This window comes from Haliaeetus leucocephalus, unplaced genomic scaffold (genome assembly GCF_000737465.1).
Source record: "Haliaeetus leucocephalus isolate CR32 unplaced genomic scaffold, Haliaeetus_leucocephalus-4.0 Scaffold517, whole genome shotgun sequence".
NCBI lineage: Eukaryota > Metazoa > Chordata > Aves > Accipitriformes > Accipitridae > Haliaeetus > Haliaeetus leucocephalus.
The window spans coordinates 2282518-2309902 of NW_010972953.1; the positions used below are offsets into that span (position 1 = coordinate 2282518).

At 45.1% G+C, this 27385-nt stretch overlaps 1 protein-coding gene across 1 annotated transcript in view; it reads left to right on the plus strand.

Moving 5' to 3' along the window:
* CSMD2 (CUB and Sushi multiple domains 2) overlaps nucleotides 1-27385 on the plus strand; it is a 307074-nt gene that overhangs the window by 201868 nt on the left and 77821 nt on the right. The window contains exons 20-29 of the mRNA XM_010576319.1: nucleotides 303-518; nucleotides 3361-3549; nucleotides 7605-7774; nucleotides 9416-9572; nucleotides 9960-10151; nucleotides 11482-11608; nucleotides 17487-17689; nucleotides 19581-19772; nucleotides 22306-22444; nucleotides 22904-23091. Coding sequence (XP_010574621.1) covers nucleotides 303-518; nucleotides 3361-3549; nucleotides 7605-7774; nucleotides 9416-9572; nucleotides 9960-10151; nucleotides 11482-11608; nucleotides 17487-17689; nucleotides 19581-19772; nucleotides 22306-22444; nucleotides 22904-23091 — 1773 coding nt within the window. The remainder of the gene's footprint in view (nucleotides 1-302; nucleotides 519-3360; nucleotides 3550-7604; nucleotides 7775-9415; nucleotides 9573-9959; nucleotides 10152-11481; nucleotides 11609-17486; nucleotides 17690-19580; nucleotides 19773-22305; nucleotides 22445-22903; nucleotides 23092-27385) is intronic.

A 27385-nucleotide genomic window follows, 5' to 3' on the forward strand; every position in this document is an offset into this window, starting at 1 on the left:
AGCGAGCCTGTGTTGTCTCTGTTCCTGCGTTACAAAGGCACAGGAATCGAAGATCTTAACTGCCTTTCTCTGTTCTGGGCCTTGTACCATACCCTTGTTTTACTTTTTTCATCTGTTTCATTTCTAACATAAACGTGTCCATGGTTTTCCATGTGCTTTTCCTTCTCGGCTGGCCTGCTGTTACTGGGAAACAGGGAATCAATACTGGTGTCTCGGAGAGGAGAGGGGCTTTGGCTCTGGGATGAAGGGGTGCCATGCGAACACTGTTGGCTGAAGCCATCTTTATTTTTCCTTCCCTGCAGGTGTGTTCTTCACTTTTCATACCTTTCACTTGGAGAATGGCCATGACTACCTCCTGATCACCGAAAATACCAGCTTTGTTCAGCCACTGAAGCAACTGACGGGGTCTCGGCTCCCTGCCCCGCTTAGTGCAGGGCTCTTTGGAAACTTCTCTGCTCAAATTCGCTTCATCTCAGACTTCTCCATGTCCTATGAGGGTTTCAACATCACCTTCTCAGGTAAGAACAGGGGTGGACAAAGACTTCATTCTTCCCCTTTCCTTCCCACTTCTCTGCAAATCCCGGGAATAATTTTCTGTTGACGCAGTTACATGTGATTTGGGTCACTGATGGTCACTTCTCTTGTTACCCCAGTAAATTATTCTAGCATTAAACCACGGTATGTCCCAAGAAATATTCTCCTTGCAGTCCCCGCATCACCAGATGCAGCAATTTTGTCTGCCTTGAGCCCCAGTAGATGCCTGGATTTGAACCCACTGGAATGACATCCCACTACAGATGTGTTTGTTGCTTTCTCCCTCCTCACCCGACCATCTTTTCTGCTCTGTTTATGGTCAGAGTTTCAGGTCAAGTTTTCTTAGGCTATGCTATCCCTGTTCCCTCCAGATGCCTTCCTTCTGTGTTTATCAGAGGAAAATCACTGCAGTAGGTACAGCATTTCCAACGTGGGAAGCTGGGACAGATGGGATCTTTTGGAAGGCAATGTTGAGCAATCTGGACTTCTTGGATAAGGAGCAAGGCAGAGCGGGTCATTCCCATTGTCCGTCTGGTCTCTCTGGTTTTTTTTTCCTTTGGTTCATTGCTCTGCTTGGATGCTCATCCAGTGACCCAGCCTCTGCAGCTGGCTTCAGCCTGTCCTAGATGTGACACATGCCTCGTATAGCCTAGGCCAGGTTTCCATGAGCCCACTGGCATTGCTGGGGAACTGGAAACAGTATTTTCTCTTGCTGGACTAGCTCCGACTTGCTATAATAGCAGATGAAAGCAGACCTCCTGGTGCCCGTAGGGCATCAAGGGATGCGGGATTTTGCTGACTTTAGCAACCCTTCTCGCCCCTGCTGGGCTGTTGAAGATCTGGTTGTGCGAGACAGCTTCTGCCCTAAGAACTTCCAGTAAGCCAGTTTGGTCCTGCGCTTACTAGACCAAGCCACTTCTGATGCTGGCTTTGACTGTTTGTGATTATACAAAATGCTGGTTTCTTCAAATGTAATTCTGGATTTTCGGAAGTTGTTAATGAAGAGTAGCGTGTGCGGGGTGCTCTTGGAGAGAGACTCAAAGAAAGGCACGTTTGCTTATGCAGAGCAGATCATCGCACTTGTAAATCGCCGTGTGTGGGTAATCTCTGGTTGAAGTGCGCAAGGTGTTTAACTGTGTCCTTTAACCTGAAGTCCTACAAATGACTGCCAAAGTGTGTGCCTGTGCACACGTTTCAGAAAATGTAATCTCTTCTGCCTGAGTGCCCCGACAAGCCGTTCCGTAAAACAATCGGTTCATGGACAAAAGCTTATTGTATTGGTGCTGTTGTTCTCTCTATCTCAGCATACCTTTTAGTCCGGAGGGCAACAGCTGCAAATTTGGCCTGCTGGTGTGGAAGAGAAATGACCATTTTTATTGGGGAGCTCGGTGCTGACGTGCTCACTGTCTTTGACAGACAGAGCTGTTGCCATAGATGCAGATAAAACCTGCTGCGCTGAGAGAACTGGTTTCTGATAACCGTTGTTCTGCCCTCTGAAGTCAGGGATTTGCATATGATACTCCGTGGAAACTAGTCAGAAAGTTTCCAATTAACTTTCATTTTGATGGAGGAAAAATGGCTTTTTGCCTTAAAAAAAATTTGCCTCAAATTATGTAATTATAAGTAGTATTTTTAATGTGTTTGGGGACTTCTTTCTTTTGTTGGAAAATGAAAATGGGAGCCTGTCCTGGTTTCAGCTGGGATGTAGTTAACTGTCTTCCTAGTAGCTGGTACAGTGCTGTGTTTTGAGTTCAGTATGTGAAGAATGTTGATAACACTGATGTTTTCAGTTGTTGCTCAGTAGTGTTTAGACTACAGTCAAGGATTTTTCAGCTTCTCATGCCCAGCCAGGGCACCTGACCCAAACTGGCCAACAGTGTATTCCATACCATGTGACGTCCCATCTAGTTTAGGAACTGGGAAGCGGGGGGCAGGGATTCGCCGCTCGGGGACTGGCTGGGTGTTGGTTGGTGGGTGGTGAGCAATTGCCCTGCGCATCATTTGTACATTCCAATCGTTTTATTACTACTGTTGTCATTTTATTAGTGTTATCATTATCATTATTAGTTTCTTCTTTTCTGTTCTGTTAAATCGTTCTTATCTCAACCCAGGAGTTTTACTTCTTCTCCTGATTTTCTCCCCCATCCCACTGGATGGGGGGGCGGTGAGTGAGCGGCTGCGTGGTGCTTAGTTGCTGGCTGGGGTTAAACCACGACAGAGCCAGTTATATTTTTACCTTCCTTTAGATATATATGTACACCTTTTACTTCGCGGGTCTGTTATTTTTCAAAAAATAACCCTCAAAACGTTTTGTGGTCAAAGACATGCATTTGGCTCTTAGCCATAATGCTACATGACCTTTCATTTAGCAGCAGCTTAAATGTTCTCTTGCATTCCCCAAGCAAGATGCTGTGTTCATTCATTTTCAGGATTAGTAATGTAGAGGCAGCAGAAATCCCATCCGGATCAATTCATCTTCATTTGACTAAACCAGAGGGAGAATGACAAATTTCCATCGTGTTTCGTTACCGCTGATGTCACTTTCTTGTTTGTCTGACAACAGTGACAAAAAAAATGAGACCTGTTGTGTTTCGAGTTGGTTTAAATCAAGATCCTGGCGGCACCCTGGGGGCTGAGTATGGAGAGTGAAACCCGAGTTGGTCTTCATGGCTCAAACATGGTCTTGCACAGATGCTTCCTTTGCAGAGCTTCACTCCAGCGGGATCAAAACTCGGAGCTTCCTCCTCATCCTTGTGTTCCGGGACTGGGGTGTCCTTAGCAGGGAGAATGGAGTTCCATAAATGTCTGGGTCTTTTTCCCCTGTAGAATATGATTTGGAGCCCTGCGACGAGCCGGAGGTCCCAGCCTACAGCATCAGAAAGGGCTTGCAGTTCGGAGTGGGGGATGTCCTCACCTTTTCCTGCTTCCCTGGCTATCGGCTGGAGGGCGCATCCCGCATCACCTGCCTCGGGGGGAGACGGCGTGTGTGGAGTTCGCCTCTGCCAAGGTGTGTTGGTAGGTGGTCATGTGCTTTCATTTTGCTTGGTTGGTTACGCTGTGCTGGATTGGTTTGGTGGGCAGGGATGGGTGGCATCCCCCGGGATGGCATCTTTCAGCTCGCAGGGTGGTTGGTGCAGGGATGGGGGGGGAGAGGGAGCTGGAATGAGCTTTCAGCTCTGTGTGCGGGGACGGGAGGGACAGGCAGAAAGGCTGCATTCCTCCCCGGAGTTGGAGCACACCAGGCGCGTGGCAGACGGGGTCACGCATGTCAGCGGAAGCCCTATGTCTCTGCAGCCCATCCTCAGTGCTGCGGTTGAGCCCCAGTGATTGTCCAAGTGAAGGAATCGCGAGCCGTGGGAGAGGCATCATCCCTTTCGGGATAGTTTCTGTAAAACAGCGTCGTTTTAAGACCATCCTCCCTTTGAATCAGAGTGCTGTAAAGCTTAATAGTCCAGACGTATGAAAGCTGCTTTTGGGTGGGTGATCTTAAGCAATGCAAATTCCACAACCGTACAGATGCGTCTGGGAAACCCCCTCTGGCTTTTACCTTTTCCTTACCCTCCAGAGGTTTCTTGTACCTTAAACCGTTCACTTCCTCTCCTCCTAACTATTGCACGTCCTTTTTGCAATCCCTCCAGCCCTTATTTATACTAATAATAAACCTAAGGATAGAGGAGAGGAAGAATTCATCTGCAACACTGAGCTAGTTTCTGGCTGTCGTCCCTGATGCAGATGGGCTACAGACACTCTTGTCTGGCAAGGTCTGCAGAGCACCCCCCTGCCCAGCCCCCAGTACGCTCCAAGCATAACGGTTAGCGTAAAAGAACAAAAGTAGCGATGTGCTACAGCAAGAAAGCAGAGAGGAAGAAGGGTGCTTCAGGCCTTTGCAAAAAGATTTAATATATTTTTCTGTTGTACAGTTTAGTAAGTAGGCAACTGTTCAGTGCCCTGCTGCTGCCTGGCTCACCCAGAGCCATGAGGGATTCGTCCAAATCAGGCAGACCAGATCTCTTACCTGTTTTCACTCTGGCAAAGCCTGCTAGGTAGGTTTTACTGATCTGTGTTAGTGACCTTTGAGGGCCATTGCAAAGAGAGCATCCCAGCAAGAGCCAGTCTCCTTTGTCAGTTTGTTGAGTCATGTCATGCTGAATGCGTTTCCCGGCACTGCTTAATGCTTCGGTCAGAGGGTTGCATCATCCTGCTGTGACAAGCAGCCTCTTCAGGGCATGAATAATAATCAGGTTGCAGAAAAAGCTAATCAGGGGAATAGAAATCAAAAAGAATCATAACAAAGCTTTAAACTTGATCCTCAAGACATCATCGCTAAGTGGGCACACTGACTTGCATTTGCCAATTCCCTACTGCAGCTGGCTTTGAATTAGCATGGTGGTTTTATAATAATGGGTCAAATTCACTGTCTGGTGATTAGTGCAGAGCTCTGGTGGCAGGGTGACAGCTTTTTCCACAGCGTCCCCACTGCACACTCAGGTCTGTGTGCTACCCTGGATACAGATGGATATTGGAGACTTAAGATCACAGAAGATTTAATTGTTTTTGCCAGACAAGCCAGACGTTTTGTCTTCGGTTCCTGTTCTAGAGATGGGTCTGGAGAGAAACGAGAGCCGTTTGTTCCTTCGGCCAACCCCTCTCTCCAGGGTAGGAATGCTCCCCACCGACTGCTGCTTCAGCCCAGGTCCCGAGTGGTGATGTCTCCAGCATCATCCCTGGGTCATCTGTGCTAAAGCGAATGTCCTGCTTTTCATACGTGGCAAGAGAGGAGGAGAAAGTTGCTTCCAAAGTACCGCCTTTCAGTGTATCTGCTGCTGCTTCCTTGCTTAACCCTCGTGCTTTAATGGAGGACCAGCAGAGGTGGCAGAGTGTCGGACACAGAGTCAGCGCAGAAAGCTGCACGTGATGGTTTTGCTCAGCTCCAGCAACTTTGTATGCTGTGAAGGACTTGGGGAGATGAGGCAGAGCTAGCTCATCAGAAGAGCCGTTTCCAGGGCAAGTTGGAGTGACTCTCCCCAGCCGTGCATGCAAAACACCAGGGCTCAAAGGAACAGGGAGCCAGTGTTTTACAGCTGGAACTCTTTCAGGGTAAATAGGCGGAGAAAACAAGGACTCACAGTTTGCTCATGTGGGAACTGATCGGGGAGTAATGAAAAATCCTAAACACATGGTGGTTGCAAGGCAGATTTACATGTGTTGGGAGGTTGTATATATACGTAGCAAACTGGCTGCAACGGTCCTAGCTGAAATCAGGCACTCGGACAAGGCAGCAACTGCTGGCAGCAGGCGTCCTCTGAGGAGGACATCCTTTGGACACCGTTTTGCAAGTAGGTCCTCAAGCTGTATCTGAGCGTTGGGGACTTTTGCTTCCTCCCTGTGGTAACAGCAGGTTAGAGCTCGTTTTGACATCATGCTGCGGTGGAGCTCGGTGCTATCACTGTGGTACTGCTTCTTGCACTTGGATGTGCTTGAATGTCTGCTCGCTACTTCGTGTAGTGAGGACGTGCCCATAGCAGTCCTCTTACACTCGCTGTGGTGTGTTCGTATGAGAGACTGTGTCCTTAAAAGCTTGCAATTAAAATACGTAAAATACAGAGGTGAGGGATGGTTGTTGCTATTTTCTGGAAACATTAAACTGTGATCTCCTGACATCCAAGATGGGTTGAACCTCCAAAGCTGCCATCCTCCTCCTTCTCTAAAGAGGATCATTCTGCCAAGTTTTGAGTCACACAAATCTTCTAACTTCAAATTTGGCTCAGAATCAAATGCTGTTCACACAGCGTAGAAAAGGAAGCAGATCTCGTGAAGGAGGAGAGAAGTCTTACTACAAGAATGTGATGGAACAGGGATGGACTGCAGCTCATAGAGAATAACAACAGGGAAAGCATCAACTTTACTTCCTTATTTCCTTCCTTCCTTCCTTATTTCCTTCTTTCTAAAATCATCGCCATTTATAACCCGTCATGGGATGTAAACTGCTCTCAGGGAAGGGAGAAACAGCCGCAGTAACATTAATGACCCCTGCCCTTCCAGTTCCCCGAGCCAGAGGTCTGTAGGGATGCCCACATCAGCATCTCCTCCTCTGTCCCCAGCCCCTTGTCTTTTGAACAAGAGCGGTCAGTTTTGTCTCTGCCACAGAAAAACCTGAGCCCACTGTGGTTCTTTGAGTGACATTTGGGGAGCAAACAAAGATATGTAAATTGGAGCTCGTTTCCAAAACTGAGAGGCAAAAGGATCCCCCGTTTCTGTCTTTTTCTGATGGGAATGGATGTAATTGTTAGCTGCAAAGCTGGGAAGAAAAAAAACGCAGGGAGCAAGGGACAAGAGGTCCTTTAAAATACTGTCAAATGGGGAACTAGAGAGTTGAGGATAGCATTAACAACAACTAAGATCAAATTTTGCCTTTTTAGCTTTTAGGAAATTATTTGGGGGGAAGATTATGAAATTCAGTCTTAGTTTTATCATTTGTGATTATTTGGAAGTTTCAATAAGTATATCTTTCTGCACAAAGAGCTCTGGCGCTTGCAGCACATTGGTACCAGCAATCGGTGTGCCGTGTTGACTGTTGAATGAATACCATGATTTTTATTTACTATATATAGGTATAGGATGAGCTTTGTTTAAATATGGCAAAGACTTCAAATATGTCAAGCTAATAATATTTTTTTATTTTCCTTCTGGTTCATGAATCGGGAAGGAACATAAACACAGGCGCTGTCTCAAGTAGGTGGTGGCTTTCCAGGGATTTTGGAATGTTTTTCTGAATTGGGATCCAAGATAGCATTTGAGCATGCCAGCTTTCTGTGACTCGGTTTCCCTGGCCATGTAAGGAGAGGGTATTAATCGCTCTTGTAAGGCACCTGAGGTTTAGTGATGATAGAAATGCTATTAAGTACCGGTTTGTTTACTGACTGCACTTGGAAATAGAGTCCATGGATGTGTTGGCAGATGGGTATAGGAAGGAGTGAGCATCTGTGGCCGTTTGGAGGAATCACCTGCATGTGTTGTATGGCTAGAGTATACATGTGGTTATTAAAATGTGGTTTTGTGTCTTTATGTAGCTGAATGTGGTTCATCTGTAACTGGAACCCAAGGTGTGCTGCTGTCCCCCAACTATCCAATAAACTATAACAACAACCATGAGTGCATCTACTCAATCCAGACCCAGCCAGGAAAGGGGATCCAGCTGAAAGCCAGGACTTTTGAACTGGAGGCAGGAGATGTCCTCAAGGTAATTCTTCGTCTCTAGCAATGAAACGCTACCATGCTGCTAATGAGAGCAAGATCTGAAAGGGAAACGATGTTCCAAAATTGTAATGGAGTTAGCTGAGACTAACCTCTGGAAAATGCCACCCAGGCCCAGACAGCACTGACAGTGCTGTGGAAGTCTCTAGGAGAGACTCATACTCGGACTACTAGTGACCAGTAGTCACTGCTGTGTCGTTAAGTGATTGGCATGGCAGTTTTGAAGACAGCAGCAAAATTACCATGGACCAGGCTGAACTTCAGGCAGGGCAGCTGGGCTAGAATATTGTCTGCGTGTATCCCCTCTAAGGTTAGAGCAGGACATAGACATGATACATCTGCAAAACAATATCTTCTAGCCCAGGGACACTGTCTGATCAGCGCGTGTCACTGCTGTGCGTTGGTTTGCTGTGCTTAAAAACATATTGTGTAATTTTAGGAAATCAGCGCCTCTGAACTTCGCCGGCTCATAGCGGTCTCTGGCAGCAGCCCTAAGGCGATAGTGAATGTCCTCTGCACTTCAGCCTAGCTGGTTATTTGAGGCCTCAGTCTGCAGATGGATGTGTAAACAAATTCTGTATCTATTAAAAGCGTAGACATCTTTGCTGTATCACTGCACCTTCTGCTGTGAAGTCTTCCCTGAGATGAAGAGATTTGTTGGAATGTCAAGGGTTCTTCCTTTGTAGCTAAATTTCAGTTCTTATCTGCATAGTTGTGCTGGGGAAACTGTTAACACATGAGGAAGTGTGAGGTTCTTAGAATTATTTTTGTGGCTTTAAGAATCAAGGCTGATTTCTCCCAAAAAGGGGTTTATTTAAATGCAGAACTCCAGACTCAAGCTCTTCAGCATTCCCATACTCAGTCTTAGATTAATCTGCATTTACAAGTTTCAGGACTCTATATAGGAGGACACAAATCCAGGCTGAGTTTCTATTAACCACAAAGAAATGGTTTTGTAGGAGGCATTAATATTACAAGATGTGTGCTGCTGTGCTAAGCCATCTTCCCAGAGAACGCCTCTGTCCTCATTTAAGTGCCATACTTCTGCACTGCAAGATAGGTGTAATCCACATATTTTCAGCTCACAAATGATTGGAGAGAGAGAGAGATTTCCAGCTAATGCAAAGAATATACTCGTTGTGAAAGAAATTATGTTCTCTCAACAGGTTTGTCATCAACTTCTCATCTGCTCCTGAGGAAAGTTAATATCAATCTCCACTAGTGAGAAGTTGCTTTTTATCCTCATAGAGAATCATGCTATCTAAAAGAAAGGAAAAAAAAATTTGTGTTTTTCTTAAATAATAGCTGGGTCAAGGCACATCTAAGTCACTGTAGGGACAAGATGTTTTTCCCAGTAGCTGTGCTGCACCTTTGGAAAGAGAGCTCAGTTCAGAAAACAGCCCTGAGTACAGAATAAGCTCAGGTGTAAGGAAGAGGACACAGATCCTCCAGGGTGTGAATCCTGCTCCTCAGCTGAGCAGCATCATGAAGTCTCGTCAAGTCAGACTCCTAGTTGGGATAATTTCACTGGTTTTAAAGGAACTGTCCCTGTTTGCGCTCCTGGATGATTTGGTCCCTGAAGTAGCGAATAAAATGTTTTCCAGTATGTGTTTCTTGTTCCTCCCAGGTCTACGATGGCACCAACAGTTCTGCTCGTCTGCTGGGCTCCTTTAGCCGCTCTGAAATGCTCGGCACCAGCATAAACAGCACTTCCAGCAGCATGTGGCTTGAGTTTATCACCAACAGTGAGAACACGAGTAAAGGCTTTGAGCTGCAGTTTTCTAGTAAGTCTTAGGCCCATACGGTCGTGAGGTGGGAATCTGAGGTGTAAGGGTGTATTTTTGTGTTACGATTGCACAACCAGAGGAAACAGTCTTTCCCATAGAGATCTTGTAGTCTAAAGTGGAATTGGAGTGGGGGAGATCATTATGCCGGCAAACCTTTTCTGTTGTGAATGAGGCAGTGGTGATACAGAAACTTTGGATCAAAGCTGAGATACCAGATTTCTGGGATCTCGTTCAAATATTAATTAAAAAAAATATTAATTTTCAATATGGTGGTTTTTCTCTCCAGCAAATGGTTTTAAGAGGAAAATATTAATACGATCTTGTGTTAATATCTCCTGGCTGTTAAATATCTGATGAAAACAGATGCTGTTTCTTCCGCTCCAGGTTTTGAACTCATTAAATGTGAGGACCCCGGCATCCCACAGTTTGGCTACAAGGTACACGATGAGGGACACTTTGCTGGCAGCTCCGTATCCTTTAGCTGTGACCCTGGCTATACCCTGCGAGGCACCAGGGTGCTGGTCTGCCTGACGGGGGAGAGGAGAGCTTGGGATCAACCCCTGCCAACCTGCGTAGGTGAGACAGCTCTTGCTGTTAAAACGTCCTCTAACAAGTACTTTGCTGCGGGCACCATGCTGAACGCCCCTTCTTCCTTCTTTGCTAATATATATGATGTTAACTCTGATACTGATTGCACCCATCTGCTGTGGATAGGATACTGTGTAAGGCATCTTTGGATTGAGAGCCCTGATCTCTGCAAAAGTTCTACAAGCAGGCTGAACATGAAACACTGTGCGCTGAGCACAGGTTTGACAAGGTTTCTTGCTTCCCTCCAAGGAGACTACTGCTTTTCTAGTCCTTGTCCTTTCACTTAAATGTGTTAAACAGAGTGGCACTTTCTGATAATGGCAGGCATCAACGTGTGTCCAGGCATTTGACAGTTCAAAGTCATGTTTATTTGAGAGCTACATGACATTTGATTCCAGATCTTCAGATGGTTTAATTCCCTCAGTCTTTTCTTAGCTAAGTCCTGAGTGCCCTTTTACCTGTAGCTGTCCAGAAGGATGTCTTCTTGCTTGGAAAATTCTGGTAGTAAGTTTTGTGTATCCAAGTGAAGTGCTGTTGGTCTGTTACTCAACAACTTCATCATTAGCTACTGTTTCCAGGACATGGTGAAGTTCTCGCAGACTTAGTCCTCTGAGCAGAAGGCTGCTTTCATGGTTATAAGTGATGTGCTCAGACATTGGCATTCTGTATTCTCCATGAGTTAGAACCATTCTTTATGTGGTAACTCTGCTGAATTTTATCCTTGATTATAGAGGTAAAAAGACAAATTTCTGTGATTTATGAATCATCTTAACCTTTACCCTATTTGCTATACATATATTGCATATGAATGGTCGTGTCCGTGTGAGCATGTGGAAACTTAAAGAATTTTAGCAGATGTGTTATGAAAATGTATTCAAAATCCTCACGTTCTTTTGAAGTTCATTTAGCAGACACATATGTATGTTGGCTTCTTCGTTTTATCACACTGATGAATCGTTAAGACATTTTGCAGATACGAGCAGAAGCATTGAGCTCTTTCACCCCACATGTGTGAATCCGGGAAAGCAGGATGCTGGCAGGCTCTGCCTTTACTCGCTGCAAAGTCCAAAAGGTGGAGGGAAGCTTTGACAGCATGTCAGGTGTTAGGAATGGGCACAGCAGTGCAGAGTTATTCTGATAACTCAGTCTTTTAGCTGAATTAAATGACGCTCTTTATCGTTGTTTTGTAGGCTTTAAGAATCTCTTTAAATGGCAAGAAATACTCCCCGTTGTATTCGTAGGATGAGATTTGCATTGTTGCCAAGTAAGAACCATAATATGTCATGAATCTTCTCACTAACCCATATGTTTCTTTCAGCTGAGTGTGGGGGTACTATCAAAGGAGAGTCGTCAGGACGGATACTGTCTCCCGGCTACCCAACGCCCTACGATCATAACCTGAATTGTATTTGGACAATAGAGGCAGAAGCTGGTTGCACGATAGGGTGAGTTGGGCCAGGTTATTGTAGCTTGGTTTTCTTTCCATGTACGGCCTACTTTTCCAGAAGCAGATCAATAACTATGTAAGGCAAGTAGAGAGAATGCCCTGTCATTTTGAGAGTCCCAAATGAAGCAACAAGCACTGGTTTATCTCCTTGCCAGGTTGGACAGAAGCGGCATCACTTCTCCTTTCTCTTATGCGTTTTAGCCCTGTATGGCCTGTGCCTGTAACAGCTATTGTGCCATGGGTGGTGATGCCAGATTATTTGTTATTGCTGCCTGTGGTATTATTGTATTAAAATAACATCCAAGAGCTTTTACGTGCACGTGCAATGCAAGTGCTTTTCACCCCTTTCCTTAATGGCACGTATTCAGAAACAAACCTTTTCGAGCAGATTAGTGTTGTATTTCCCAACAATGTTTAACACGTGTCCAAGCGACATAATCCTAAAATGAGGACATATATATAAAATTACTTGGAAGATCACATCCCAGGAAACAATAATGGAAGGCAGTCACGGGTTTGGTTCATCTCCCGTTCGTGTTGCCAGAGAAAATTAACACTGAAAGGGATGAGCTCTGTCACATTACGTTTGTAAGAATGAACAGACAGATGTGAGGGTCCCCAGATGTGAGTGGATGGCTGGAAAACCGAGACCACAGTACTTAGCCTTTATCTTCTACTTGCATTGTTTTATTGCTTTAATAATAAATGGAACACATACAATGTAATTATCCTCCCAAAGGAAAGACTCAAGATGGTTCCTAAACATCTGGTCTGTACAGAGACCCAAGACTGTTTTCTCCTCCGACTTCTCTTACGGTGCTGTTGCCACTTTCCTGTTGGAAAGCGGCAGTTTGAAATGTGATTTGTTTATGAGTTATGTGAATTTGGCAGTTAGGTGAGCACGGTATTGAGAACATTTGGCTCATAAAGTTAGTGCAGTCACCAGCAGAATCCAGGCAGTTTCCTGCTCTGTGATACTTCTTCTGTGATCCTTGCTGCTTAACCACTGTTCCCACGCTGAAGTTTGCCCAAGCCCTGCCAAGCCATTTCAGTACTGCTCTGTGTGTACCTGCATATTTCAGTCCAGCTGAAGTCATCTTCGACAGAAAACTGACGTATATTGGCAAGTAAAGTTTTTGCTAAGTGCTGGGACTTGAGGGGGAGAGATGTAGATTATAAAGTCTGTCCAACAATAATCTGCTTCTCCCACGATCTCCCATTATATTTTCTAGTGCTTGATAGTTGGTGCGTCAGCCCCATTTCTGTGCTGACCCGCGACCTGTTGCTGTTCCAGTCCTGCACTCCTTCATTGTCGGTGCCCTTTTATCTTCAATGTCGCTTCCTTGCTGCATCAGCACTCATCATCCCTTCAGCGGAGACTGTTAATAATGTTGAGCTCTGTAGTGCTTTTAGTCGATGGATTTGTGCTGGAGATAGATTTGGTCCAGTGTGTTCATCTTTACTTAATGCAGAAATTCCCGCTATTAGCTCTGCTCTTCAGTGTGGTTCAATAATGGATGGTTTCTGGTATGAACGCAGGAGAAAGAGCCTAGCCAATGCATCTTAATTCCTGCACAGGCAACTTCCAGTTGAAGTCTCCTCTTTTTTTTCATTCTCCTGTAAAAGATTCTGAAGAAGCTGAAGATTTCTGTAGGACAAAGAAGATGAGACCCCCTTTTCTTCCCCTTGCCCCCCCAAAAATGTAAAAGACTGCCTCATCCAGAGACCTCTTCAGCGAGTGAACTTTACTCATGCACGTAACCCCTGTCTGCTTCTGTAAGAGTACTCGGATGAGCAGAGCTATAGGCTTGCATTTGCAGGATGAGCCAGAGGCTTGGAAGGGGCCAAGACTGAAATGAAACGATGCCAGGCAGTAGTACGGTAATATACCTTGTGACCCTTCCTTTCAGCAGAGATGAAAGCTCCCTTCTTCTGTTCCTTTATTTGGCAGCTCAAACAGAACAGATGATCTCTGGGTAGTTGAGAGAGCACATTTTCAGCAACTTCATTTTTATGGTAATCCATTGGAAAAATAATTCTCTTCACGCATGATACAATTGTATAAAGCTCTCATTTATAACTTACATTAAAATTAATCACCAAAGCTTTTTGAATAAAGCTGTATCTGCACAGAATGAGAGGAAGGAGAGAAAGATAGAAAAATTAGCCTGTACATCATTGCCATGAAAGTTGAAGGGTTGCACTTTGAGAGAGGATTAATTTTGTGCATGTGCAAACACACGCATGCACACGCACATAAAATTACAACTGAAATGACTTGGCTTATCTGTGAGACTCTAGGGAGAGAAAGAAGTGGGAGGGTGTACTGGAAAATGAATGAAACTTGCCTTCGAGTACTGCTTGCACAGCTGAGAGCAGTGAATACACAGAAGCGGCAGTGGCGTTTTATTGTATAGTGGTGATCTCAGTGTCATAAGAGAGTTTAATGATGTTGCTAATCCTAGTGTAATGGATGGTGCTGTATTGACAGGTTTCATTTTTCACAGTCTCATCTAGAAATACAAGTGAGAATATTGGAATGTTCCAGTTCGCTTCCTTGGAGATTTCCAGGGACAGAACTTTTAACAGCTTTTAAGTTTGGGGACCCTCTCCAGGCTGGAGGGAGACAGCGGGCAGCCCTGCAAACTGCTGACAGCGTGGAAGACCTGTGGCTTTGGTGCAAGCCATGTGGCCATTACCAGTGTGTCAAGCTGCATTCAGCTGCTGAAGCCAGCTCGGGATGGGAGCCCAGCCTCTTGCACAGCAGAGCCCAGTTGGGGTGGCCAGGGCTTGGATGGGAAATGTCAGCAGAAAGAGCCCCAGGCTGGTCGGTCAGGTTGTGGGGCTGCTTTCTGAACAGCTCACCAAGAATGACGCAGACTGTCGGTGCAGAGCTGGTGTCTTGTCCTCTCTGCTCCTCGCTAAGCTGGGAGAACTTTCCCCCCATCACATCTACGCACATAGCCACAATTCCTAATTCGCTTTTTGCTGCATTTTCATGCATGTAATTGGGATTGTCAGAGTGCAAGAGTAAAACTCTCTTCCTCTCCATTGTCTGCTAAACCAGTGTCTCGGTCTTGTCTTAAATGAAGCCCTGCTGGGAGTAGAATCAGGCTGATAGAAAAATCATGCTGTTTGGTTACAGATGTGCCTAGACTGATTAGCTCCACAGCACACCAGTTTTCTTAATAAAATTGGCTATCCAAATAGACTCCTGAACCGACTGGCGCTGGACAACCTGTGCCTTGCCACTGCGTCACCTGGTTATCACGCTAAGGCTTTCTCCTCTTGGTGAAGCCTTGCCTGCAAGTTGTTTCTTAAAAAATCAGTGAGGGGAGTGAGTTGCTGTAGGCAGCCTTGGTCCTCCGGGGAGCCAGCGGTGGCAGTTCCAGGGTGTCCCCCCACCACAGGTCAGTCTCTGCCGACGTCTCCTTGTTTCTGAGGTCTTCAGCAGTGAGTTTTCTCTGGCAGTTTTGGCTAACTAGACCCGGTTAGCCTGAGAGCAAATGTAATCAGGCCAACACACCCGTGGAGAACAGCTCTGTTATGATCCATTCTTACTTTCTTCGAGTCTAGCTTTTTTTCTCTTTGCTCAAGGTCTCTGCTAGGTAGATTTATGATTCAGCTCTTTTGGTTTCTGCTGGGTTCTATGGACATCATTTTGTTGCTGAGTACATTGCAGCGTTGTTTTTTTTGGTTGGGGTTTTTTTCCCCCCCCTTTTATGGTTCTACCTGATTTATTTATGTTTGCCCCGGATAAATGGGAAAGCAGCCAAGTGAATGCTTCCTTGTTTTCCTCTGTGGGCTGTCGGGGTTTTAAGCGCAGTACCTGATTGTTTTATTTTTTGCAGATTTTTCTCAGTACAGTTTATAGATTTCTGTCCTCGTTTCAAACTAGCGTGCCTCAAGTTACCCTGTGTTAGCCTGATTTCATTGTGTCAGATGGTATTTCCCCCAGTGATAATGTGGCAATGAAAAACAGAGGCAATTAAATGCCTCCTCTTCAGTTGGCATTTTAAGTGCAGGAGTGAAAGGGACTGTACCCTGATGTATCGCAGCCTTTAGTTGATAACTCCCTTGGGTGTAAGAATAATAATGACTATATCTTATGCTTAGATGGTACTTCTGATCCCAAAGCTCTTTGCAAAGCCTGGATTCATCTGCTTCGCACCCTTACACGACAGAGGTTGGTTTGGTGGGGAGAAGTGCAGTGTGCTATACCCCCCAGCCCAGGGTGGGAAGAGAGGAGCATCCCACCAGGAGTTGATGTTGGGATCAAGTTTGTCCTGTCCCAGAGTGCCACCAGGGCATGGTGGGAACTGCTGGCCTTCTCCCATCCCCTTAGGTCCATCGCTGGTACAGGCTCTGGAGTGAATTTCCTCACCATGATGACTCCTGCCAGCATCTTGGGCTTTCCCTGGGGATTTTTCTGTGGCAGTGCCAAACAGGCATAGCCCTATTTTAGTTTAAAAGCAGAAGACGAGAGCGCCGAGGAGTACTGCTGCAGGCAGTTTGGGACTAAGGAACATTTGCTGCATACACTGGAGGCCTTGCAGCCCTCTCTCCAGGGCAGACAAAACTATAAAATACGCGGAGTAAGGAAATGAGATCTGCATTCGGAGCATCATAATAAATGCCCTCATTGAGAGCACAGTGTAATTTCATTGCCAGCCACCAGTTTCTTAATTTGTTTTCTCTGCCTTCCCTTCCTATTGTGGATGAGCTGGCTGCTGCTGCCTCGCTTTTTCTTTATTTCTTGCTGAAGTTGTTCTATCGCCTGATCCTAGATACAGTTTTGCAATATCCACAGCTTTGTAAACCTGTCAGAATCCTTTCCTGGATCAGCCACTTCTCGGAGCTGCTGCAATCCAGCATTCGGAATTTGCACCCACCTGTTTGCCACCCTCCAGCACACCCTTTTCTGCTCCTTTTTATTAACCTCTGGGGCAGTTAGCAACCTGGTAAGGGTTTCTTTTCCAGCTTGATGCTGTTCTAATTAAGAGTGGTGTTGGTTGTTTCCTTTCCTTCCCCCCCCGATACACAAGATTAGCTTGGTGCCAGGAGCAAATTCTTTGATCTGAGTGCAGGTAACAAAAATCAGTGCATTTTATCAGTAGATGCTGGCTCTTGACAATAAGCTGTTCCTTGCAGGACACCAAAAAAAGCAAAAGGACAGCCAAGGTTGTTGCTGTGTTCAGCATAGGGACAATGTGTGAATTGGATGAATGTAAGTAAGTTGTCTGAAGGAACCCCAGCACATTTTCTGCTAATTCTGTTCTTAGAATAAGTTTCTCAATACTTGTGTTTATCTGTTACAGAGCTTAGTGAAACTACGGACAAACTCCTATCCTCTCATTCACAGCCCCTGTACCTTTCTGCTGCAGGTTTCCTACGTGTCATTGACTGAGCCTTTTGTCTGTGTGACAGCTACTCGTTGCAATGTCTGAGCACCTTTGGTGTAAAACCAACTGTGATATTCTGGCTGGGGACATTTCCACTGCTTATAATGGGCTTTTGGACCTTTACCTTGTTCCTCAAGGTTTTTCGGACAGATTAGTAATTTTGTTCACTCAGGAGAGAACATCAGAAAGGTGCCAACTTTTCTGAAAAGATTAGTGTTCATGACTCAGTCGGGTTTTGTTTATGGATGTGTTTTATTAGGGAGGCATGTGGCTAAGAGATCTTGGGTTTTACAGGCACAAAGTTTGTTAGAGGGCTGAAGTACTTTGTCCAAGCTGAGTTGCAGATAACAGGAGAGAACACATTCGTTGTGGGCCAAGCTACCTTAGGTTGGTACCAGCCAGGTTTCTAATCCTTTCAGGAAAAAAGGCAGAGCTCAGTTTGTGGTCTGACTGTCAGTTCATTTTGCCACACAGGCTCCATTTCATGGTTTTCCACACCGAGGAGTTCCACGATGTGCTGAGGATCTGGGACGGTCCGGTGGAGAACGGCATCCTCCTAAAGGAGATCAGCGGGTCTGGCTTACCTGGCGATGTCCACAGCACTTTCAACTCTGTCATCCTTCAGTTCAACACCGATTTCTTCACAAGCAAGCAGGGCTTTGCTGTTCAGTTTTCAGGTAGGCTTTACGTTGTTTCCTCAGCGTTGACCAAACGTAGCTTTACTGGTAAGTGATTTCAGGTCTATCTACAAAGTACTGATGGTGAGCAAACGACACTGTATTGAACGCAGTAGCAGGAACTGTGTGGTCTTCCAGCCGTTTGTGCTCTACCGCGTTGGGGTGCAGTCTCTGCAAATACAAGAAAAACTCTTGTATTTTGTCCTTGCCGTGCAGGTGAATGCTGTGCTCCCCTCTGCTACAGTCACCTTCACAGTGGTGAACTCGGCAGCAAGATGTAGCGCAGTACATTGTGGAATACACAAGAAGGAATTACAGATACTTTCCACCACGCTCCCACAGGTCCCTTAGAGACACCAGCGTGCAGGCAACTTCCCCCAGGCGTTCTGAGAGCAGTTGGTCAGTGGTCTCTGAAAACCAAGTCTATTTAAAATCCCCCAAATTGGATCCCCGGAGATGCAGATCACAAAAAGCTCTATTGGCTATAGGGATGTCCTAGCTCGCAGCGGCACTGCGTGTAATGCAACTGCAGTCTGTCACTGCCTAAGACCTGGCTGCTGTTACCTAAGTCTCAGCCTTGCAAGCACGTTAATTGCAGTTATATTAGGGTAATATATTTCACCATTCGCGCAGAGCTTTCCAGGATGCAGGCCTTCCCTGGCGTGTCCAGTAACCAACCAGCAGATGCCTATTTTGGAGATGGTAGTAAACAGGGAGGCTGTTGGGTGAATGATAATGCGACCCTCCTGGGGCTCAGACATACCAAAGCATCAGAGCTCATTCTGTCTCTCCCAAGCTTTTGCCCGTAGCTTTCTGTTCAGGGTGCCTTGCATGGCCGGGAGGGCAGGCCAGCTGCTTGGGAAGAGTTTGTGCTGGGTACAGGACCTTCTGGGGTGACCGAGACAGAGGGAGAGCTTTGTGTCACCCAGCACAGCTCTGCTGTCCTCTTTCTTTGCCAGGCTTGTGTCTCAGCCTGCCAGGAAGGAGCAGACTGGGCTGCTACCTTGCTTATCTTCAGTTACACAGAGAGAGAGGGATTTCCTCTGGCTCTTTTAAGAAGAGCTTTCTCTAAACTGCCTAGGTGTAATAGACTCTCATCAACTTAGCAGGAAATAAGCTCTGCTCCACTGCCTGATACGGAGCTGGTCTTTATTGAATGCTCCTGCACAAAGCCTTTGTTCGCAAGGTGTGACTAAGTAGTCAGACCTAAGCTCAGAAGTATACAGTTTTGGATCTTGTGAACTTTAATGATCTATATAAGCTTGCAAAAACTTCTATTACTCTAGGACTTTCCATACTGCTAGGTATTGTAGTGTTGACAGACCTTGAGCTCCGTCCGCAGTGAAGCTGTGCTGCCTGCCCCCGGCTGAGAAGGAGCTGAGGGGTCATCTCATACCTCAAAGGGAGGCAGCAGCGAGACTGGGAGGGAAACACGTGCATTTCTAAAAGGTCAGGCTTGATGCTTCACAGGGCTAAAGGCTAAATTGCTCTGACGCTCAGGGGAAGTGAAAAGTGCTAGCGGATTAGTTTATTTTGCAGCATGTGTTTGACACAGAATTCTATAAAAATGCCGTGTAAGATCAGTGGATGTCTGGACTTATTAAGTAAACATGCATGTGCACAATTATACATCAAACTTGCACTCTGTGTAGAGCACTTGAACTTGCCATTCCCCAGAGCCTTTACCAGCTGGAGTGGCAGATGCTCAGTGCAAAGTAAAAGCCAGTTTTTGTGTGTGTGGCAACTTTAAGGGATACTGAAGGAGGAGAGATGGAGAATGAAGTCATTGCTTGGGTATCTGCTTAAGGACAGAGTCTAAGTACAGCCGATGCTGTAAGGCTGTATTAAATATAAATATATATATTAAATATATATTTTTACTACTCCTCAGTTTCCACTGCCACTTCCTGCAATGACCCAGGAATTCCCCAGAACGGGAGCCGGAGTGGTGACAGCAAAGAGGCAGGTGACTCCATCATCTTCCAGTGTAATCCAGGATACGCTCTGCAAGGGGAGGCCAAAATCACTTGCGTGCAGATTGAGAACAGGTTTTTCTGGCAACCAGACCCTCCCTCCTGCACAGGTATGAACACGCATCCATCCTCCCATTGCACTGGCTTCCCAGCCTGTTTCATTGCAAGACTTCTGCATCTGAAGGGAATGAGTCCTGCCTGGTTTGAAGAGGTGTATGACAAGGTATATATGTCTCAGGTAGCTGTCTCACAGAACTGCTTTTTAGGTTTATCCCCAGAGTGTCTGGGACAATGAGAATCTAGTTCGTGCTGGGAGCTCATAGGACATACTGCAATGGAAGTGATGATATTTAACCTGACAAGTCAAAATTAAAGGCTGCTTTAAAACTCAGGTTAGTGGAGAGGATTGGGGTCATGGGTGAATAATTTCTGCATGAGGAGACAGCAAATTCTGTCATGAGAAAGAACTATCTGACATTTTCTTTGAGCTCATAAAGTACTAAAAGAAACTCGTAAAAGCGATTCTTTTTAATATGTCCAGAACACATAAAAATAGTCATGCTAAGCACATAAGAGCAATAAACATCAAATTTGCTGGCCAATTAAATGCTAGCCACAAATTACCTACCTTTAACCTTCATTCCTGCTTATGCACTGTTATCCCAAGCAAGAAAAATCAATTAATTCTGTTTCTAACATCTGATTTAATGCCAGCCAGGAAACTTCTACAGCATGCACAGGATTTATGCTCCCTGCAGGATGACTTCGTTTCTGAATGACTGTCTTGATGATCTAGTGTGGCACCCTTTCAGCCTGATAGAGACAGTCCTTCTAGTCTTCCCGGAGCTATAACTAAATCATATTGTTGCATGTCATGCCCATCTCGTCATTCTCCTGTTGAGGTTTTCTTTCACACCAGAAGCTGGGCTCTCAGTCCTTTTCAGAGAAATGTAGCCAGAGCTTTAATCTTGGTGTGAGATGAATTCCCATGGGTCGTCTCCAGTTTGACCTGGAGATACTGTGTTGGGTCCTTTTTGAACAGAAGTCCAGCAGTCTTGTTTTAGGAGTCATAAGCTCTGTTCAAAATGTGAAAGCAGTGTCTTGCTCCTTCCCTCTATTCAGTGGCCAAGGATTTGGAGGAATAATCAGTGGCCAGTTAGTATCAGTTTTATAGTAACTGTGTAACAGGGTGCCTAGTTAGAGTTGAATTGGAAAACCGGGTTTAATTTAGGGCTTGGGTTTTATGTTTGTATTTAGCTCTTCAGATATCTTTTCACATCTTCATTGTACAAGTTCTGCAGTCTCTAAACAATGTGGGCTGAACTGGAACCTCAGCTGAAACAACCCTCTGGGGGCTTGGGCTATTTGAAGTCTGTATCCTGGCCCAACTCCAAACAGCTGTGGCTTGGACCAGTTTCTAGTTTAAATCCTTTGGAGACTATGGGTGGGATTTTCAAAGAAATCAGAGGGTGTTGAACAGTCATCTCCCTTAGGCTTTTCAAAAATGAGTCCATATACTTCAGTGTCTTCTGAATTTTCCTGACTTTACACTCTGGAAGAGGAACGCACCCTAAAGGTTAAGTTTAAGGTAAATGGACACAGAACAGATGCTTCTTCCAAGTTATTTGTGTGTGACTTTCAGCTAAACTCTTCACTGCCTGTGCTGTGATTTCCTTGCCTGTTCGAGAGGGATAACAGTTCTCAGTGCCTGCAGTAGCCTGCGACTGGACTTGGCTGAAGAAGTTTCTTTTGGGCCTTGGAGAAGGGTCTCTAGTTTTATGTCTGCTGTGATCTTTATAGAACAGCCCCACTACATTTTACCTGATACCTGGAGATTCTTGTGTATTTGCAGGGTTTTATAAAAGCCCGCAAGATAAATGCAGATGCTCGCTCCTTCATGGAAGATCCTTCCAAGATTTGTTCTGTTATTTCTGTCCCATGCTAGTTCATTTCCCACTTGGTGTTTGCTTTGGGGTAGGGTGGTCGGTGTCAGACACCCAAGTTTAACACAGGCTGTGCTCCCTTCTCTCTCTCACCCCATCCCAAATCTGGGAGGATCAATCTGAGCAGTGGGGGGGAATCTTAGAGCATCGACCCTCGTGAAGAGATTGCAGAAGGGCTGACAGTAATAAATGAATCATGAGTATTTGCCACAGTGGAAATATATGCAGGCATTTTCAGCCTTAAAAAAGTAAGAATTGATTTTTCAATCAGCCTGGCATTTAATGTGTTGGTAACTGTAATAAACACAAACAAGCCATTAGTCCTAGACAACATGTTTTCACTTATTTAGCAACCATCCAGACTTTGACCAGGAGTTGCCTAAATAAATGCAACAGAAAAGCATAAGAGTATCTTTCCCTCCTTCTGGTTGCTCACTTACATATCTTATGAAGATTGTAATAGCATCCATAGCTCTGTTTCTCTGTGTGTGTGTTCTCTGGAGTAACAGACCCCTCATCTCCGTGAGGGCCACTACAAGCTCTTGCAATAAATATCTTAATATTGGACAGCCTTGCCAACTGCCTCTCTGCCCCCTTATCTATCCGTGTCTCTCTCTCTCTTTCGCCTTCTTTCATCTCATCTACTATTTTTAAAGTTTCTCTAAGACAAAGCCTCATCCCTTTGCTTGATTGCCTTCAGCTCCCTGTGGAGGTATCTTGACAGGACCAGCAGGAGTGATCTTGTCCCCGCAGTACCCAGAGCCCTACCCGCCGGGAAAGGAGTGTGACTGGAAGCTGACCGTCTCTCCCGATTATGTCATTGCCCTCGTATTTAACACGTACGTACCCGAGAGCTCTTTGATTCCATTTCTGGGGTTGCCTGTGGGTCCCTTCCTCTCTGAAGGAACGAAACCAAGCCTGGTAGGACTGTCCCGTAGTCCTGGGTAATCCGTTCTCAGACGTTCCCTTAATTTGGGGAAGATAGACATATTTCAACTGCAGCTCCTCTTTGATATACGCATAGCTTTTACAGAACATAACCGCGTAACTGGATGTTAGGAAACCCCTGCAGCAACACTGGCTTAGGGTTTTGTGCTCTTGACTGCATCCCCAGTCCTCAATTCTGTACATGTGGAACAGAGGCAGAAATGTCCGGTACTTAGCTGAGGAGCTGTTTTGGGGCAGAAGCAGTCTTTCAGCGATGTGGTTGTTACAGCTCATCGAGACCACAGTCTGTTGCTCTCCAGCAGCTGCTGTAGCACGCTCATATTTCAAGCACTCTTCCTTTGGTTTTGCAGCTTCAGTTTGGAGCCTGGCTATGATTTCCTTCATATCTACGATGGACCCGATTCACTCAGCCCCCTGATCGGAAGCTTTTATGGTTCCCAGCTACCCGAAAGGATAGAGAGCAGCAGTAACAGCCTCTTCCTTGCTTTCCGAAGCGATGCATCAGTCAGCAACACTGGATTTGTCATTGACTACACAGGTAAGAGCTGTCCGAGGGTGCACCTGGCCCAGCTGACTCAGTAAATACATGGGATTTTACCTGCTATTATTTTCAGGTTAAACCACCTAGCTGAACCAAATGGGAGAAGCTCTAGACGCTGTGGAAACCTTTCTTCACGCAGTAATCTTGCTGTCTGTTTTGCTACTACCAAAGCTGATCAAGAGGCATGGGAGGGAAGAGTGGGAGTTGAAGGGAGGGGATCCTGTGGGCTGGCAGAAGAGCCAGGGTACATAAGGTAGATAAGAGCAGCATAGAAGGACTGCGATGTGGCTGAGGGTCAGTCCCATGTGGCTGCTTCTGTGTGGGGCTTTCATTAACAGAGAAGAAAGGATTTATATCTTTTTTTTTTCTTTAAGGAAAATCAAGGGAGATTCCCAGAAAATATATATTTATGTACAGGCTGTATTCTGTATAATCTTTCTTGCTCCACGCTGAATTTAAATAGTTCTGTATTCTCCTTAGTGAGCAGAACATGCCACTTCATTGCAGATTTGAGCTTTTGGAGTACTAGAGAGTGCTGAACTGTTAACTTGTTATTAGGAATTCTTCGCATTGCCATGGATTTCAGGTTTATTCTTAGTGGCAAGAGCGGCTTTATCCAAGAAAAGGAGGTGCAGACATACGTATCCAATGTGGGATCTCGGTCTGAATTCTTAATACTGTCATTCAAGAGCGTACCAAATGATTGGGTGGCTACATCTAGAGGCAAGGATCACGGAGGTGGATGCTCAGCTCTCTTGAGTCAACAGAGCTGTCCTGAAATCTGTGTATTTTGTTTCACTTAAGATTCTAAAGCATCTACTTAAAAATTTACTAATAGTTAGTAAAATAAACAGAATAGTTCACAGGTGTCTGTGTTACTGGAGCAGTGGCTTTTTTTTCTTGCTTGCTTGTGGAGGAAGTAAAACATTGTGGTGGCTTCAGCTGCGATGGTGAGAAACAAGGGCAGTGGTTAGAGTTCTCCCTGGGTGCTTTTAGCTTTCTGTTGATGGAGCAAGCTGAGAAGTGACAGACCTGGCACTGCTGTTCTGGGGGAAAAACAGGAAGGCTTTGGCAGATATGTTCCTTGTTTGTGCGTAGGGTAGGTGGAAGAATGGAGTTGTTACAAACTGTAGTAAAAAATACACACTGAAAAGCTGGATCTGATGAGCCGGGATTATGCAGAATGGAGAAAAGGATTAAAAACTGGGGAAAAAAAAAACAGGGCTAGAAAGAAACAATTCTTCAAGCCTGCCCTGGCCTATATGGACTAGTTTGCAGGATGGGGAAAAAAGCACTGACGGCTTCAGATGTACTGGATGCGTGCCACTGTGAAACATGGCTTTGCCTCCGTGGTGTACACTGTGAAACAGGCTGTTGAGTCTTGTTGGCCCAACTGCGTGCTGTGGGAGCAGTAATAGCTTGTGCTGGAGAGCTGACGGGCCGCTGCTGTGTTGTCAGTGCTGCTGCTGCTTTCTCTGTGTGCTTGGGCAGTTCTCTCTTCCTATACCGTGTCTCCGGTCTGTGGTTCCTGCTTTTCAATTTACTTGACCAGAGGTTAAATGATAGTGAAACGGCAATTCCTATTAGTTATGCTGAACAGATGAATTTCCCTCTAGTAAAGTTATGAAATAATAAGACAAAGACAATTAGCACTGCTTAAGATTTAAGAGATTAGAAGTTTTCTGCTTTCGTTAGAATTAATTTTACTAAAAATTAAGTCTTAGGTTTTCTTCTTTTCCACTTTTTTTAGGCAGCCAGAAAGTAGTTAACAAATGAAATCTCATTAAATTAGGGTGGTTGTGCGATGTGTTTTTCTCCTAAACACTCCTACAGTGTTAATCGCGCCTACATACTTCCCACAAAGCCAAACTGCTGGGAGAAAAGAATGAGGCTTTAAGTTTGCTCATTAATTTCCCTGCACTTTAAAAGGAACCTGGGATTCAAGTCTGAGAAGCGGCAGAAAATAGAACTTTGGGGAATCGAAGGAAGAAGAAAAGGAATGCAGGAGGGAGCATGTGTGAAAGAAAATCAAATACCGAGCTGGGCTCCTTGCCAGCGTGGAATCCCAAGTACAGTTCAAAGACACTGTCTTCTCTCAGCCGTCTCATTGTGTTTGGTCAGTGCTGCAGCCCATGTAGGCTTCTGCCCTTATAGCTCCCTAAATATCGTATATCACCTGTGTCAGCTGTATGTGAAATAGTCTTAATTACCAGGGGCTTTGTTAGTCCCCTTTTGGTAATGTTTTGGGGAGAAAAAAGGCAGAGCAGCCATCTGTCAGCCCCTCCTTGAAACCCTGCATCTTCCCTGGGACTGGGACTGTATCGCTAGCCTGCAGCTACAGCGTGTCGGGTGAATTTCAAACAGCCTCAGCACTTCATTTGAAATTGTTTCAGGGGCAATGGCTCTTCAAGAGAAAGTTGTCCTCTGGGGCCAGGAGGAATGGAGAAAACAGAGAGAGAAGAATGAATTTGGCTTTTATTATGCCAGTTTTTGCATAGAGCGTGACAGTGAGAGCGAAGTGGGAATGCAGCAATGCCATAGAAAGGTGTTTGAGGGCAGATCTTCAGCCAGGCAATTTCCCAGCTTAGCTACACAGATACGCTACACCAGCAGGATTTCTGATGGATGAACACATATCTTTTGCTTTACACCCATGATGCACTGTCAGCTGCGCAGCAGAATGAAAAATCAAACTCAGGTTACCAGCAAAGAAACTGTAAGTGCACTTTCCCCGCACTCACTTCAATGTACAGAGGTTTGGTTTACTGTCTGCCTAAAACCTTGGATTGATTCAGAGGGTCAGGTGAAACTTAAATGCAATAGTTTGGGATTTCAACTGGGGAGGAATTTATTCTTTGGAGTGACTTAGCAGTGGTGAGTAGATTTTGGGTTCAGGCTGGTTTATGAAAAGGAAGACATGCTCTGCTCAGGTATCCCACTTAAGGTCTGTTGAAGTTATCATAATCCTTAAAAAGGTGCTTGTTTGCAACACCAGCTTAGTTAATGTTGTCATTTCTGTGAAAGCAGTGTGCTGTGTTCGTAGCAGATTCACTTGAGCCCAACAAGTATTAGTCTGCCAAAGCAAAAGGGTAAGTTCCTGATTACAAAATAGGAAAGACAGTTACAAAACAAAAGCTTAAACACAGGGAAGATATCGTTTGCAATATACCTAGAATTTATCTCTCGTTCCAGTTGTTGCTTAAGAATTTTTTTAAAATGTCTCAGCTACAGAAAACTAAGGTTTTTAACTCAGTATCTCTACATGTATTATCTTTTGGACCAAGATAATATTTGTGTGTCTTAGTTATACTTGGGAGATTTCTGGATACAGAGCAACGCTGCATAAGTTTCCAATACTGTTTCCAGTCAATTTAAAAGACCCCTTGGTATGAGGGTCTTCCATTAAGCTGTCATTGCCAGAAGATGCTACCGAAGACTCTTTTAAATTTGGCTGGGGATTAATCTCTGAAGTGAAGATTATTTTTTCTTACTGGGAAACCAACTGAATTTGAATAATCAGTTTGCATTGCAGCATCTTGCAAACCGCAGATTTTATTGAGATACGTTTTATATATTCACATACGCTGATATTTTTAAATGGAGACCACACTTAGTTAGCAACGCAAAGGGCGGGCTGGTCGTTTGGAGAGCTTTTCCCAAATTATTGCCCCCCCTTTGTATTTTGTGAGTGTTGGGGACCTGTTGTCATGAACATGGAAGTGGGTCAAACTCCATCAGCCACTGCCTCCGTCCGAGCAATTTACCCCGATGGGTTGGGGCTGGATGGGACCCAAGGGACGTATTTGGCTCCTCGTGCTTGAGGCAGAGGGTAGTAAGGAGTTTCCAGGTTGGATACTCCAAAGCCGGAGGTTTTCTCATGCTTTTTAGTACTTCCTGGTTCTGTTGTGGGCCAGAAATGAAGAGGCGTGAAATTGAAAGCAAATGAAGCAAAACTGATTACTTTTCACCCTTCCAAAGGAAAGAAGAAAAAAACCCCAACCAAACCCAAACCCCAAGCCTTATTTCAAATCCATTATTATTTCGCCAGAACTGTTTTGCACATCCTGAGCTTATAAACATATATTCAGCATTACTTACGGGTTATTTAAGGTGGAAATACCCCACAGAAACACTATTCTGTAAAATCCCTTGCAAAGCAAGCTGTTTAATAATATCCAGCTGTTAAAACAGTCGGAAACGGGAGATGACGCTTGACCGTAGAACAACTTGCATTTGAAAAACAGGTATGTCCTTTGGGAAAGGTAGTCCGTTTAGCTGGGATGAGTCGGAG